Source organism: Schistocerca gregaria, chromosome 2, assembly GCF_023897955.1.
Source record: "Schistocerca gregaria isolate iqSchGreg1 chromosome 2, iqSchGreg1.2, whole genome shotgun sequence".
NCBI lineage: Eukaryota > Metazoa > Arthropoda > Insecta > Orthoptera > Acrididae > Schistocerca > Schistocerca gregaria.
This window is the reverse complement of record NC_064921.1, coordinates 162,817,091-162,834,406: the sequence shown is the minus strand read 5'-3', so window position 1 is coordinate 162,834,406 and position 17,316 is coordinate 162,817,091. Positions and strand designations below refer to the sequence as shown.

The window sequence follows — 17,316 nt, the reverse complement described above, 5'->3', positions numbered from 1 at the left end:
AAAGACAGTCATCAAAGCTATACTTATTTCGACATTCAATACAAATTTAATTCATTCTCATTATGAGACACTTCATATAGTTGCAACCCTCCAGCCACAGTATACATCACACATGAATTTCATTCTGTATCAGGACAAATAAATGACAGTTTCTGAGAATTTTTGGAAGCTACCATTGTCCTTTGCATAATCTATGAGCAACTTTTAACAAATCACTGTTTGTGATTTAGTTACTGTAGCAGATTATTTTCTAACATTGTGTTACATATAGTTTTCACTTAAAGGTGAACAGCCCTATATATTATCTGCATTTATCATAAATTAACTTTATTTTCATGTTTGTTAACACTAAAAATAACAGAGTGTTTTAGGAAACTAGTAATTTTTACCAAAGGTTTTTGTGCTGCCTTAATAGAAATCTTGTTTTGTGTATCTGCTTCAATTCCTATAAGCAAGTAGCAACTTTTTAGCTCAACAAATGGTGAAAAAATCAGCAGGTTTAATTTAATGTTATTTGTTCGATGCCTTGTGATACACTGCAACAGCCACAATGCAGGCCCACTGTGAATGCTGTTCGCAAACATGGCAGGAGACGGATGGCAGTCGTATGCAGCTGGAAATTGCTCTGACAACTGTTAAACGATTGGCAGCTTCTGCGAATCGGTGTGTTGAAAGAGCTCCCGAGAGTTGCGTACCTGTGATAACTGTATCAGAGGCACTCCAAGTATTGGCTTCTCCTGAGGATCCTATCTCCTCTACAGGATCTGTCATTACCTGTTCACTTCAGTGCGAGTGACATGTCAATAGTATATCTAGGTGTCCTGTACAGGGTGGAAGGGGACCAGGGAGGACTCAGGGTGTTGTACTGACCCCCATGTCTCTCACTGAAACTGAGCCGGTGGGACTCACTTCACCTGTTTTGTCTGGTGTCAGTAGGATGCAAACGCAAAACTGTACGTGTCTATTAATTGTCGGCAGTTTGAACGCACTGCAGATGATGTTACCCCTTAGGGAAATGGCAGCAAGGGACAGGGAAGGATGCCAGGTGGACTCAGTGTGTATGCCTGGGGGCCTCCTTCAGCAAGTTCAAGAGGCTATTTGGGAGTCATTGAGGGAACAGAGTGCAACCAGCTGCTGATTGTGGTGCATATTGGAAAAAAAACTATGCCTGTTTGTGCTCCGAGGTCATTCCAGCAACTGGTGGAGAGGGTTGAGAAGACCAGCCTTGCGTGTGGAGTTTCAACGAAGCTCACAAATTGCAGCATTGTCCTCAGAAATGATTGTCAACCTTTGGTTCTGTGTCAAGCGAACGGACTGAAGCAGAGGCTTTGAAGGTTCTGTGACAAGCTATAGACTGCAACTTCCTGGACTTGGGTCATAGGGTTGACAACTTAGGGTCCCCCTTAATATGTCAGGTTAGCAGCACACATCAGAAGCTGCACAAGGGTATTTTAGACTAGATGACTCTACATCCAACCAAAATAATGATAGCTGTAGGAAACCCAAGATTATCGGTGTAAGAGTGAAGGAAATGCCTACCACTGGTGTGAGTATTAAAACCCTAGAAGTAAATTGCCGAAGCATTCATAACAAAGTGCCAGAGGTTGAAGTGCTTACTAAAAACAGCGAGATTTTTGGGGAAAATTTACGTATATATTGAAAGGACAGGAAAATGGGAAATGGAGATGAGGTATTGTCAGTATCAGGAATGGGTATAAAATGATAATTGGATCCTTCTATTGCTCATCAAACTAATCTCCTGACATGGCCAAAAACTTTAGAGAAAACCTCAGTTTACTTGTCTGCAAGTTCCCCATCATACTGTAATCATCGGTGGAGACTTTAGTCATCCAACAATTAACTGGGAAAATTACAGTTTTGTTAGCGGTGGGTGTGATAAGATATCCTGTGAAACTTTACTAAATGCCTTCTCTGAAAGCTACCTAGAACAGATAGTTAGGAACCCCACTGATGACATGGCAACAAATAGACCTGACATCTTTTAGTATGTCCACATTGAAACTGGTATCAGTGACCATGACATGGTTGTGGCAGCAAAAATTATTAAAGTACAGAGAGCAGCTAAAACAAGCAGAAAAATATATACGTTCAGTAACCAAATAAAAAATCAGTAAGATCATACGTCAATGAGAAACTTTAAACTTTCAGCACAGGGCAGGAGCATGTAGAGGAACTATGGCTCAAGCTTAAAAGAATAGTTGATCATGCACTGGTTAGATATGTACTCAGTAGAACAGTTCATAATGGGAGGGAACCTGCATGATACACAGTCACTGGAAAGAACCTTCTAAAGAAAGAGAGATTACTGTGTACAGGTGTAAAACAAAGCATAGGGCTGAAGATAAAGAGATTCTGAGTGAATCGCATTCAGTTGTCAAGAGAGCAATGCGTTATGACTTCAGTGACTACTGTAGCAGAATATTGTCAATTGACATTTCACAAAATCCAAAGAAATTCTGGTCATATGTAAAGACTGTTAGTGTCCAGTCCCTAGCAAACTAAACAGGAAGTGAAATCGAAGGTAGAAAGCAAAAGCTGAAAAGCATAATCCATTTTCAAATGCTCCTTTACAAAGGAAAACCCACGAGAATTGCTTCAATTTAATCCTCATACAGCTGAAAGATGAATGAAATATGTATTAGTGTCAGTGGTGTCGAGAAACAGATAAATTGTTAAAACTGAACAAAGCTCCAGACCCTGATGGAATCCCTGTCAGATTCTATACTGAATATGTGGCTGAGTTAGCCCCTCTTCTAACTATAATCTATTGTAGATTCCTTGAACAAAAAATTGTGCCCAGTTCTTGGAAAAAGGCACAGGTTACACCTGTCTACAAGAAGGGACATAATGAGGTGTCTCTAGCAGTATGACCTCCTCAATGACAACCAGCATCACTGTCAAAAGTACGATAATATGGGATATCGAGTGAAATTTGTGACTGGATTGAGGATGTTTTGGTATGGAGGACACAGCATGTTATCTTGGATGAAGAGTCATCATCAGATGTAAAACTAACTTTGGGTGTGCCCCTGGGGAAGTGTGGTAGGATCCTTGCTGTTCATGTTGTATATTAATGACCTCGCAGACAATAGTAAAATCGGGCTTTTCACAGATGATGCAGTTATCTATAATGAAGTACTATCTCAGAGAAGATGCATATAGATTTAGTCAGATCTTGGTAAGACTCCAACATAATGCAGAGATTGGCAACTTTCTTTGAATGTTCAGAAACTTAAAATTTTGCACTTCACAAAATGAAAAAACGTGTAGTATCCCATGACTATAACATTAATAAGTCACTGTAGGAATCGATCAGATAGGACTAATAGGGATATATTTCTTTAATCCATGGGAGAGTGTCACAGAGATATTGGACAAAGTAAACTGCCAGACTTGAAGACAGATGCAACTATCCCGAGAAAGTCTATTAACAAAGTTTCAAGAATCAGCTTTAAATATTGCTAACATAGGAATCATGAAGATAAGATTAGAAGCATTACTGCACATACAGAGGCAAAGAAATGTTTATGTTTGTCTGCAAGCATAATTTCAAAAGTTGGTACAATGTGAACACTTTAACATGGCAGTTTTAGGTGGTGGGTGTTTAGGACTGTGGTTCCTTGGTTTCATCAAATACTAATAGCAGTAGGGCACTACAAATCTCAGCAAGCAAATTGCGTTGTAGCCATTATTGAATGCTTTGTACTGTGCATTGTTGTCTCTTCCTATTTTGAAATGAGTGACAAGACTTATCTTGGTCCACCTCTGAGTTTGGTTACAAACTTCGCAGCACCAGAAGGGATTGGCAATCTGAATAACCGAGAGCAAGATCCACTTTCACTAAAAAGAAAAACACAGGTGCAGGCTTGCTGCCCTGCAACAGGGTGGCAGGAATGGTTTCCCTGCTCTCCTGTCTGGCGGTTTGTTTATGCTTGCTCATGGCTGATTGCCAGTTCACAATGTCTGCACTTTGCACTTCACAATCAGACAAAACAACCTGTTAATATAATTGAACCACGCTGAAGGTCCCCTCAATGAATAGTCATTTCTGTTTATACTTAAACTTCTACACAAAGTACTTGCAGTGTTGTCAAGTATGAGTCACACAATTATGAATGCCAACCAAAGGTCAAAACCAGTATTCTGTTGGTTTTGTAATTATTGAGTTGGAGGGACAAGAAAAATAATGCCGAGAAACACCTTCCGTCAGAGAAGCTCTCTGTTCACTGGTTGGAAAAATGCAGCTGCTCCTCAACAGGAATAATCATTTGCTGACAGTTGCAATACAGCCAAATGAGAAAAAAGCAAAAGCCATTAAAAAAAGTGCCACTGAAGTTTTTGCAAAAGTGGACATTCTAGTCAAAAGGTCACCAATCACCACTTTTTTATCACTCAGTTTCAAACCATAAAAGCTTTGTTTTCAGGTACACAGCATGACAATCTTTTAAATATATACACTTAGTCATTCACAAACAAACAAAAATTTAGATGCATATTTCACCAAAGATAGAAGTTATGACTGATTTTACTTTATAGATATTATAACCAGTAAGTAAATATTTTAATGTATTTGTTTGAGATATTTTGTGCTAATGACCCCGATGTGAATGAGATGTTAAAACCTAATTTTCTTTCCTTCATTAACAATATCAAACAGTAAGAAGTGCTACATCTTCAGTACTTACGAGGCACACAGCTGCCAAACTTATCAGGGAATTCTGAAATCAGATCATCGTTCACTCTGTCTTTCAGTGGACCAAGTATAATAACAGGCCTCGTGTACTGTATCTGAAGCTGTTGTACTGGCTCGTACGACAGCACAGATTCTTCTCCTCCTGTAACAGAATCAAATGTCATTACAAAACTTTAAACATACCCCAAACAACAACTAATTAAATCTTTCAATCAATTGATGTAATATATTAAGCAACACTAGCTCCAAAGCCAAGGATAAGCATGCAAGAAATGGTCCACAGGGAAGACAAGCAAGGCTGCCATGGATCAAGGTTTTCAACAACAGAGGAGGTTACATCAGTTTTAACTACTTAGTAAACAGTGACTAATACCTTCTGTGTGAGTGTCATCTTGAGTGTAGCACAGCATGAATGCTGAAACAAAATTGACACAATTAAGTGAGTAATCTGTAAAATATAACAAAGAGCAATTAAATCAAATATAGGAACATTCTTTGTAATTAAATGCCTTTCATTTACAGTGTCATCCACTGATTGATGAATCAGTGATTTTCAGATTGAAAGTAATGGTAGTTTGTATCACATGTATCTATTCTATTAACAGGTACCATGGATGATTAACTTTTCTGTCAGACTGTTGTGTCTACTGTTGTTTGCTTTCACAAGAGTACTTGCACGTAATCTAAACAGATTATGCTGAATTCTATAAATATGTTCAAAAAGTATGACCCACTAAAAGAAATTTACTATGAATAAGGCTACAAAAGACTGTCAAGATAATTTTCAGAATCTCTTAAAAATGTACCAAACAAATTAGTGACTGTCGACAAGATCAAACGAACTACACAAATTTCCACATACAAACAGGCAACACAAATACCATGCACACCATCATCCCGCCACAAGAAAGAATACTTACGCATGTTATTAGGATCACCCTCGTTGTTGGGAGTGGTTGGAGAAGCTACAGCACAGACAGAGAACAATAAACATCATTTCATAACAAAAACAATGGGAAGCAAACATTAACTGGCAACAGCATACAATAAATAGTATTAGATAACATGCCACAGACAATGAACATTACTTCATTACCATTACATAAAATGCTTACTTGAGTCTTAACCTCTGTAGCAGCAGTTCTGCACAAACATGTGTCTTTCCTTACACAGTTCAACTTTTACAAGTAAAAGGAAAAATGCAGAACCCAAAAACCACAGCTCCATGCTAACAATTAAGAGACTTCTACTAACTAGCAAAACATTTCATAAACTGTAAGATGTATTGACAGTAATCTTGAGATAAAATGAGTGTGCACATTCTCTACTAATAATAACTGTTTTCCTGTACCATTTCAGTTTCAACAAAAACTGAAGAATGTTTAAAATTCCTTTGTACTTTGAAAATATTTAAATTTATTGTAATATTTATGTACATGTAGAAAACATAATAATATGGAAATAATGTACAAAAGAAAGAAACTGACAACAATGTGAGAAGTACTTGTCATTTCCATCATACCCAAACTGATTATAAACTCAGAACAAAATATGTGCAGCTAGAAAATGCCCTGTAGAGCAATGGACATCTGGGAATAGTAAATTTCAGGTCTGACTAAACAGTAGTCAAAATCAGAGATATGGAACAAATTATGTGCATAATTGCATCTGATGAAGAAAAAGTACTGAGCCAATGTAAAATACTCATACCACTAATTAACACCACATTCTTCCACAGATTATAATAAACCCCATTGTTTTTCTATCGCTCCGAATCTTTGAAGTTTTACACTGAACTGCAGTGATAAAGACAACTTTTTGTCAGTCAGTTTCCTTTGGAAGGTATCAGAAAATTCAAAATAAACAAATGAAAGACAGAATGTACAACTTTCTGTATAGAATGGTGTAATACTGGTATTAACCAACCTGGTATAATATATTTGTTCGCAGAGAACAGCGTTTCCATATTTGATAATTTCAAAATTAAACTTCGATGCTATATAAAGATTTCTCAGCCATGAAAATGGAAGAAATTGGTTGTGCAATGTACAACAAATTCCACAGTTGCAAGAAGAAAGGCAAAGAGTTTCAAGCTATGGAGCACAGAATTCTTCACTAAAACAATTCTAATTCTGCACATAATTCACTGGTTTCCCTACCTTTCCTAACTTATTTATCTATCTCCTGGCATATACCACGAACTATTTACAACAATCTTAAAACTGAATCTGTAGTACTGCGTGCTTTGTTCCAAATGACTTCTTTTGGAGAAAAGTCATATTTTAACAAGTCCTTCTCACATATTTTCCTTGCAATACATCTTACATGTTTATGTTATTTTCATGCTTCATGCTATTGTCAAAAACATAGGGAAAAATGCACTTAAATACAACAAACAACACTCAGGAAACAATACCAGAAAACAGATTTTACTTTCTGGAAAATGTTAGTCAAGACTTCAACACAGGTAGAACGGGAACAGTATCTACCTCCTTTAACTACCTGCGAAACAAAGTAGCTATGCAAAATCTACAACTGTTTTTTATAAATGCTGTCACATTCCTCTGGAAGAAAGAGAGGGGAGAAGCCCCTACTGCAGCTAATGGGGTAAATCTCATACCAGAATAAAGTGTACTCACGTTCTTGATCTGAACCATCCTCTGACTTGTCATCTTTACTCTTCATAAATGGGAACTTTCTACTGAAGGAGAAGTTCTTCTTTTTTCTGTCTAGTGTCGACTGCTGCAGAATGAAACATTCCCTAATTAGTAACAGTGCATATGCTCACTGCAGAGTTAGCTACATAAAATTCCTTGGTTAATCAGCTGGTTACATGGTTCACAAGTCAGTTGCACACTGTAACACTGTAATGTAAAACAACTGAATTAACAGGTTATTAAGCTAATTAGTATTTTAATATAGCTGCAACAATTCACATAACAGAAATTAATATTTAATTTCATAAAAGTTACTCCTCCTTAACATTAATGGATTATATACAACAAATTTCATGAAAGAAAACATGCACCTTGATGCTACAGGAAAATGAAAGAAATGATCAGGGGTTAAGGGAAAGGAAGGCTCATTATGTGGAACAAGAATGTCCCCCAAAAGGTAAGAAAGTGATGTACAGTTCACACTACATACAAAGTGTACAGAGCAGAAACCTTGCTCATGAGAGAAAGTGGAAAAGTAAGATGCAAGCAACTGAAGATTTGAGAAGTTGGATAGGCGTAATAAAAGTGTAAAAGCTGACAAATGAAAGGTTTAGAACGATACACACAGGAGGAACACCTACAAGAGAAGAATGAGTAATATGATTGAGACCAAGAGACAAGTGGAAGAAAGCATTCAGTTGGGAGGAGAATTCTGGGTCACATTAGTGACAGAGAGGTGATAGGACGAGTGGGGAGGATGGAGAGGCTTGTATTCCAAGCATACCTGCCAGTGGTGGTAAGCTGTAAAAGATGATGATTATGATACTTTAGTCAAAATACCCAACTCTTAAAATAGTCGTCTACAACATGAACTTGCATGACAACTGCTTTATTCATATGGCACAGTTTTATGTAATGAAAACCTCCTTCATCAAGGTAATGTCTCCCAGAATATAAGTCAATATGACATGACAGAATGGAAATTAGCAAAGTACGAGGAGCTATCCAAAATTTTCGAGACTGGTGCTGCCTTCCGTTGAAAACCATATTTTTGGACTGAAGGTCACCATACCCTCAAAGTAGTTCCCATCCGCATGTACACACCGGTCACAGTGCTTCTGCCACTGGTAAAACTTTTTCTTTAACTCCTGTTCTTTGATGGTGTTTGTAACTGCCAGTGATGTTTCTTGAATCCTGTATGGAGTGTCAAATTGACGGTCTTCAATAGCACAAAGATGCAAGGTGCCAAATCTGGCAAGTTCGGTGGGTGGGGTACAACCGCCATGTTGTTTTTTGCCAAAAAGGTCCTGGTGAGCTAGGACGTGACAGGACGCATTGTTGTGACACAATAGCCAGTTCCCATGACGACAAAGTTCAGGCCGTTGTCGCCACACGTATTCACGAAACTGTCGCGAAATGTCACAGTAGTACGTGGAATTCACTGTTTTGTTGGGTGGGACTAATTCTTTGTGCACAATTCCTTTGGTATCAAAGGAAATGATGATCATGCTCTTCACTTTTCTCTTCACCTGTCTCGCTTTTTTGGGTCTTGGAGAGCCCAGGCTCTTCCACTGGGATGATTGTTGCTTTGTCTCTGGGTCATAACCGTAAATCCAGCTCTCATCGCCGGTGGTAACCCATTACAAGCTGCGGTCTGACGAAGGTCTGCTGTTCTGTTCACGGATCCATCATAAAATCGCCACACACCAAACACGGAGTATTACGGAAACCACTGTGGACACGCAACACGTCCTCCCAGATACATGCCCCTCCGCACACTGACTCATCAGATATGCATCTCTGACCAACTAGTGGTGCAAAGCTCTACTACTCACTTTCCAGATGGCAGCAGCAGTCCCAAAAATTTTGGATTCCATCTCATATGCTAGCTCACTAAACAATACAAATAAAGAGTTATAAAATAATGCAAAAAATTGATACCCCTGTCTTGAATGCTGTAGTATTGGCCCAAGAAAATTAAACAGGAAAACAATTTTAATCTTTACAATATGTGACTATTCATTTTGCATTTTCAAAGCAAAATGTTAATAGCACTATCATGTAAATTATCACACACAGCAACTGTGGTATGCCATTTAGCTGAAAAGATTCCAATCATTTTTTTTCTGTGTACTAAGCTAAAATTCCTAACAGGGAAAAAAATTTTTTTTCGCAAATTAGTTGCACAAATATAAACAGGATATCAGAAACTAGGTCCAATATCCCACTGTCACCAGTTACACGAAGGAAGTAAATAAGTTTCAATAACACAACAACTAGCCTACTTAGAAGATTAATAGATGTGATTTCTGATGTTTTCTGGTTTCTAGTCACATTGACAAGTTTATTTTTGTGCACAACATTTCAACATCTGACCAGTCTCCTTCAGGTGCTATAAGTAGTGTTTTTGTGTTTTATGATGAACTCTAGGCAGCAAGCTATTCAGAGTACCTGCAGAAGAGGACCAGGTCAGTTATTCAAGTAATGTGCCCAAAAACAGTGTTAGCATAATTTCTTTTATCATCATTGTAAGGCACGTTAAAAGGCCTACTTCATTTTTCATTCAGTCACTGTGCTACATAAACAGTGTCAAGAAGGAAAGCCTCCAGGGCTATGGAAATAGTGAAGACACACATTAATAAATCTCCTGTAAAATTAATTTTTTATGCTGAATTAACAACTTGCTTAATACTATTTGTGGTTATGCCAGCTGAAACGAGAAGGAAACAAACTTTTGAAAAAGCTCTCACTTCCACTGTTTGATTTCCATTACTAGATACATTTTAGTTAAGAATGATTTTCGAGTTCCAAATATCCCACTAGCCATAATGTGTGTCAGTTTTACACTTGAACAGCAGTCTTCTCATAAATTAAACAGAATTTTTCACATTTTTAGAGGACTGAAGTAGTTACTTAAAATTTTGGCAAATCAAAGGCATAAATAACACACACTATTGGTAAATACAGTTATCTTCACTGACAAAAATTTATTATCAGATCACCTTAATATTTTCTGGGTGTCTGAAAGATAAATGACATTCTGCATAAAAATGTTTTGAGTTTCTATTTTATGTCTCATGGAATAAATGTAAGAAACAATTATGGCAGGCACACATTTTTGCACCATTTTGATGAGAATGAAACAGGAAACATCAATGAGACATTTAATGTATACTCTGTGCTTGAATAAAACACAATATCAAATAGTATTCCAGACATCAAATGTCTGGGATTGATTTGGGGCCACCTATCTAATCTTCTATAAATATATGTAGCCTCTTTACAAAGTAGTTCTACCCTCACCTTCCAAACAGTAAATTACTCATTAGTTATTTCCTGCAGAAGATATCCAAAATTAACAAACCTTGTCAGAGCCTGGGCCCCCTGGAACATGTCCCTGGAACTTGACAGTACGATCTCTGGCTCGTTGCTTGCGTTCCCAACGTCTTTTGGATGGAATGATACCCATTCCCTCCTCCTCGCCTGTAGGGAGAACGCGGCGTGCCTGCCACCACTCGTCATCGCTCGCATTTGTGACGTGCAGGATGTCTCCATAATGGAATGGCAAGCCCCTACTGGGCAGGCCATCATCTTTGTTGGGGTCGTAATCGAACAGTGCCCTGTGTACAATAATGTCAGAGTTACATCAGCATGAGCAAAATTGCAATCAAAAAGAAAAATTTTTAATCATCATTGAACACTGCCAGAAGATTTAAAAGTACACTATTACGTTTAAAGAAAGAAATCGTGACCATATAATGTAGAGTATTGACACTCTACATACAAATTTCTAAATTTATAATACACAAATGGCAACAGTAATTGTTCGTATTATCCTCACGAATTCTAAGGCTCATTTGAAGCAACTCTTTGAGGCTCTCTTGCACAAATATTTTCATATCTGTCTGACATTTGCAATCTATATCCATTTGAACCTGCTTACTGTAGTGTAGCCTTGTTTTCTCCAAGAATTTTTGCTCTCCACACTTCTCTCCTTTACCAAATGAACCATTCCATTATGCTTCACAACGTGTCCTTTTTCTTTTTTAGTAAAGTTGTGCCAAAAAGATATTTCTCCCCCAGTTCGATTTACCAGCTGCTCCATCTATCCATCTAACATTCAACATTTCTTGTAACATCACATTTCCAAAGCTTTTATTCTCATATTGTCTATATTATCTGCAACATTCCACTTACTTATAATGCTATACTTAAAACAAATTCTTAAAAGGAAGGCTTTGTAACATTTAAATTCATATTTGATGCTAATATACTTCTTTTTTCTTTCAGGAAAGATTAACTTCCTACTGCCAGTCTACATTTTATGTCCTCTTTGCTTCAGCTGCTGTAAGTTATTTTGCAACAGCAATACCAAAATTTGTCAACTAATTCTAATTCCTTTAGTATTACCTGACTTAAGTTAGTAACACTCCATTACCCTTCTTTTACTTTTATTTATGTACATCTTGTCTCTTTTCAAGACACAACTCATTCTATTCAACTTACGTTCAAAGTCCTTTGGCATCATAGATAGTTACATTGTCACTAGAAAAACTCAAATTTTTATTTCTTTTGCACCAGCTTTAATTCCTTTTCCTAATTTTTCTTTGGTTGCCTTCATTGCTTGCTCGCTGTACCAAGTGAATGACATGGGGGAAGAGCTATAAATGTGCATCTCTCCCTTTTCAAACAGTGCCTTGCATTTATTTCCTTCAAATCTTAACACCGGATTAGTTTCTATAAAAATTATAGATAACTTTTGCTCCCTTGACTGTGTAAGAAATGGAGTTTACGTTCTACATACAAACTGCTGATGCCAACAATAATTGATTACCTAAAGGATTTTATTGAGAATCCTGGCTCCTAGTGAACACAAGAAGAAAAGTATTGCAATGTAAACCAGCTGTTACTTACCGAACATACAACGACCGTTTCTGTGATGTCCTCATGAGTGTGCCAGACATAATCTGCTGGGACATCTGATGTTTGAGGTCATGGATCCGAGCTTCGAATCGATTGTACTCTTCAGGTCGATACTGTGCCACAATAGTCACTGTCTGGCCAGCACCCTGCAACAATGTAATAAAAATAATTTAATAAAAGAAATATTTATATAACTATACACAAGTAACTACCAATCAAACTACTGCTTTCAGAAATAGCTATATGCAAGCAATGATGGAAGAGTTTTAGATGAATATCTGAATAAGGTGAGACTATGCAGTCATGAGCACTATTTTCCATTGAAACCACTACCACAGTCATCATGGTGTCCAACGCTGTGAGTTCCTTCTTGACAGAGGAACTATGACGCGGTTGACACATGACAGACACTTGTTTTTTATCATTATCCACAGCAACATTGAAGCATTTTGATAGCAGTAAACTTCTTGTGTGTATCTCAACATTTGTAATACTATGAAGTGATATGACATTGTACATTCACATGTAAATAGCAGTGGGAAACAAGAATGGAAGAGTTTCGAGACTTTTGCATAAGTGTAGTCCATCTGTAAATGAAATGAGAGACAACAAAAAATGGGAGTGTAATGCTCCAGTGTACTGTGAAGTACTGTTCCTTCTAAGAATTTTAAATAGTCTTCTGCAAATTTCTCCCATTTAACTGATAAAGGTTGTGAAGACCTCCGAGACTTGGATTGTCAACAGTTTTCCGTTCGCAAATGGGATGTCATAACAATTATATTCAGAAACCACAGTTCAAGACATAATTTTGACAAAACACAACTACTTACTGGTAACTATTGATTTATTCTCGCTGGCAGGCTTTTTGCATAAAGATGGCAAGCCATGTAATTTTAATTATTGTTATCTTACAAGATTAATGAATGCTGTAAGACACATGTCAGCAATTGCTTTGCATGAAATACAAGGATGCAAATGCTGCTTAGTATCTGCACTAGACAGGTCTTAGACGGCCTACTGATGGTCCAACACTATGGCTGCCAAGCTGTGTGCCACAGACCACCTGGTGGCCACAGCAGTGTTCCCGAGTCGTCAGAAAAATATTCCTGTTTCAGATGCCTTCTGCAACCATTGATAACTTGGAATGGACAAACTGGGTTGGTGTTTGTACCAACAGAAGTTATTGGATGAGAGGGTGTAACGGAGAGTTATAAGCAGCAGTCAAATGAAAATTAGACAGATGCAGAAAAAAGTAAGTAAGCTATTTATTGAAACTGCAAGGTGAAAATTTCATTCTGGAAACTGTTTATTATTTCAAAAGTAATCTCCATAAATAATATATTTATCACACTGTGTGACAGGAGCCCAGCCACATTGCCATGGTTGTTTCAACTACGTTGCAGACATTTCACTGGAAAGCCTTTACACATCCTCCTTACTGTCTCAATCTCTTCCCATGTGATTTCCATACTTTTGGAGCACTGAAGAAAGACACTCGTGGCCGTCAATTGCTTTCGAACGAAGAGTGGCATACCTGGGTACAATCATGTTTCCATATGCAGCCCCAAGGTTTCCATGAGGGCCCTGGCTATATTGTCTCAAAGTGGGATAAATGTATTAACAGATTACTTTTGAAATAATGAACAGTTTACTTATTTCTTCCCATCTCTCTCATTTTCATTTAACTGCCCCTTATACTTGATTCTATTTGAAATGAAGCTCCCGATTAAGTGCAGGTCCATTGCATCTTTCAACTAAATCCACATGGCTTGTCTGCAGTTCAGACTTAAGTGAATGACAAAGGGTTTGCTAAACCAGCTTCAGACTATTTCTTAACCATCTCAATCTCAAATAGCATGTGGCAAAAATTAAGACCTCCATCTTTCTATGTGAACTCTGACCTTATTTATTTAATTACAATGTAGGGAGGAGCCAATGAAATATTTTGGCATTTGGAACAGAGATTTTGTGAGTGAAACTTTGTGAAATGATTACATGACGAAAAATGCCTTTGCTTTAACTCTTTATCATACTTGTGACAATCTCCCTTATATGTTGCAAAAATATAAAACGAGCATCCTTTCTTTGGATTTTTTCCATATCCTCTGCCAAACCTCTCTACCAGCAGTACTCCAGACGAGGTCGGACAAACTTAGTGTAGCCAGTCACTTTATGAGATATGCTCCATCTTCCACATGTTCTGGCACTACACAACTATCTTTGGTTCATCTCCGCCCATTTTGTTTGTTACGATTCCAATTTAAGTTCTCTGTAACTGCAATACTTACAAACTTAGTTGACTGGGTAATCTTGAAATGTTGTCTACTTATCATGCTAACAAATTTAATAGAATCTTTTCAATATATACTCAGGTTGAGAACTTCACACTTTTTGCTGTTTAGGGTGAATTGCCACTTTCCAAAACGGGCAGATATCTTATGTAAACTATTTGGTAATTTGTTTTGATCTTCTGATGACTTTCTAGACAAAACAGAACTGCATTCTCTGTCTTCTAAATTGTTTATATAGTTTACGGAACAGCAGAAGACTACAACACTTCCTTGGGGAATGCCAGATATTACTTCGGTTCCACTAGAAGTTCTTGTCTATTACTATGAACTGTGAACTTTCTCACAAAAAGTCATGAATCCAGTTGTATATCTATGACCACACTCCATAGACTGGAAGTTGAAAATACAGCTTCAGTTGTACATTTCTTTTATAAACACAACCGGTTTTGGGCTCTCATAAGCACATCCACAGGTGCCGCAACTGTGCCGTGGGCCCCGAGCACCACAGTTTTTGTTTTTGTTTTGTTTAAGGGCGCTCAACTACTGAGGTCATTAGCGCCCAGTCACAATTATAGGAGCACATAGAATCTAGTAAAACTTGGGGGGGGGGGGACACAACAAAGTTCTTACAAAGATGATCGAGTGTCATCAGCTAAAATATCCTGTACAGTAGATGGCAGAGACAGGACAACATGAGATTGACTAAAACGGGGACACAACAATAAAACATGGCGCACTGTCAATGCATGACCACAAGGGCACTGCGGGGCTGGGTCACCGGAGAGCAGGTAGCGGTGGCTAAACCAGCAATGCCCAATCCGCAACCTGGTCAGAAGGACCTCCTCTCGCCGAGATGGTCGGGAGGAGGTTGTCCAAGCAGTTGGGTATGGTTTTACGACCCGGAGCTTGTTTCCTTGAAGTGATGACCAAGTACCCCACCACAATGACACAAGCCTCTTACAAACAACCCCACTAATGTCAGATGACGGGACACAATGGGAGGCTGGCCGAGGCAGGAGGACTGCAGCCTTGGCTGCAGCATCAGCAGCCTCATTCCCAGGCACTCCTACATGGCTGGGAACCCACAGACAGCTGACAGGAGAGCCATCATCAGCAAAAGAAAGGAGGAACTGCTGGATCCGTTGCACCAAGGGATGGACCGGATATGGAGCTCCAAGGCTCTGAAGAGCACTGAGTGAATCAGAGCAGAGTACATACAATGAATGGCGGTGGCGGCGGGCATAATGAATGGCCTGATGGAGAGCAAAAAGCTCGGCCTTAAAGCTGGAACACTGGTCAAGGAGCCGGTATTTAAAGGTGACGGCCCCGAGGACAAAGGCACAGCCGACACCATCGTCAGTTTTGGAGCCATCAGTGTAAATAAAGGTGTGACTGACAAGTTGCGCACGAAGTTCGACAAACTGTGAGCAATACACTGCAGCCAGAGTAACCTCCTCCGGGAGCGAGCTGAGGTCGAGATGAATATGAACCGGAGCCTGGAGCCAATGTGGTGTCGGGCTCTCACCCTCTCTGAAGGTGGTAGGTAGGGCAAAATCCAATTGTCGAAGCAGGCGACAAAAGCGGACTTCAGGGGGCAGCAGGGCAGACACGTACAACCCATACTGACAGTCGAGAGAATTGGCATAGAAGGACTGATAAGAGGGGTGGTCGGGCATTGACAACAGCTGGCAGGCATACCGACAACGCAGTACGTCGCGCCGGTAGGTCAATGGTAATTCGGCAGCTTCAGCAGAAAGACTCTCGACGGGACTAGTGTAGAATGCTCCAGTCGCAAGACGTAACCCCTGATGGTGGATGGAGTTGAGACAGCGTAAGAGGAATGGCCAAGCAGACGAGTAGACGAGGCTCCCATAATCCAACTTTGATCAGACTATGGACCGATACAAGCGAAGCAGGACAGTGCGATCCGCTCCCCAAGATGAACCACTAAGAACTCTGAGGACATTAAGGGAGGTGTACAATGGGCAGCCAAATAAGAGACGTGCGGAGACCAACAAAGTTTCCTGTCCAGTGTGAGCCATATAAACTTAGTTATTTCCACGAATGGGAGAACAACGGGACCGAGATGTAAGAATGGCGGAAGGAACGCTTTATATCGCCAAAATTTGACGCAAACCGTCTTCTCTTCAGAGAACCGGAAGCCATTAGCCACACTCCATGAGTACAGGCTGTCAAGACAACGCTGAAGGCAGCGCTCCAGGAGGCATGTTCTCTGGCCACTGCAGTAGATCGCAAAGTCATCGACAATAACAGAGCCTGAGACATTCGGTGGAATGCAATCCATAATTGGATTGATTGCTATGGCAAAAAGGGCTACGCTCAAGACTGAGCCCTGAGGCACTCCGTTCTCCTGGAGGAAAACGTCGGACAGTACGGAACCCACACGTACCCTAAACTTTCGATCTGTTAAAAAGGAATCAATAAAAAGGGGCAGGCGACCGCGGAGACCCCACTTGTGCATAATGCAAAGGATACCTCCTCTCCAACAGGTATCATAAGCCTTCTGCAAATTGAAGAACACTGCTACCGTTTGGCGTTTTCGCAAAAAGTTGGTCATGATGAATGTTGACAAGGTCACAAGATGGTCAACAGCGGAGCGGCAGTGACGAAAGCCGCATTGAATATTGGTAAGTAGCCGCCGAGATTCAAGAATCCAAACTAACTGAGCGTTAACCATGCGCTCCATCACCTTACAGTCACATCTTGTAAG

The 17,316-nt window shown here is 39.2% G+C and overlaps 1 protein-coding gene across 2 annotated transcripts in view; it reads right to left on the bottom strand.

Annotated features, from left to right (window-relative positions):
* The window catches only part of LOC126336587 (disks large 1 tumor suppressor protein), a 4,198,467-nt gene that overhangs the window by 10,014 nt on the left and 4,171,137 nt on the right, over positions 1-17,316 (bottom strand). For both annotated transcript variants that reach the window (XM_050000444.1, XM_050000445.1), the window contains 6 exons: positions 12,286-12,440; positions 10,736-10,991; positions 7,354-7,456; positions 5,635-5,679; positions 5,088-5,129; positions 4,707-4,856 (listed from right to left, as the gene is read on the bottom strand). In XM_050000444.1, coding sequence (XP_049856401.1) covers positions 4,707-4,856; positions 5,088-5,129; positions 5,635-5,679; positions 7,354-7,456; positions 10,736-10,991; positions 12,286-12,440 — 751 coding nt within the window. The remainder of the gene's footprint in view (positions 1-4,706; positions 4,857-5,087; positions 5,130-5,634; positions 5,680-7,353; positions 7,457-10,735; positions 10,992-12,285; positions 12,441-17,316) is intronic.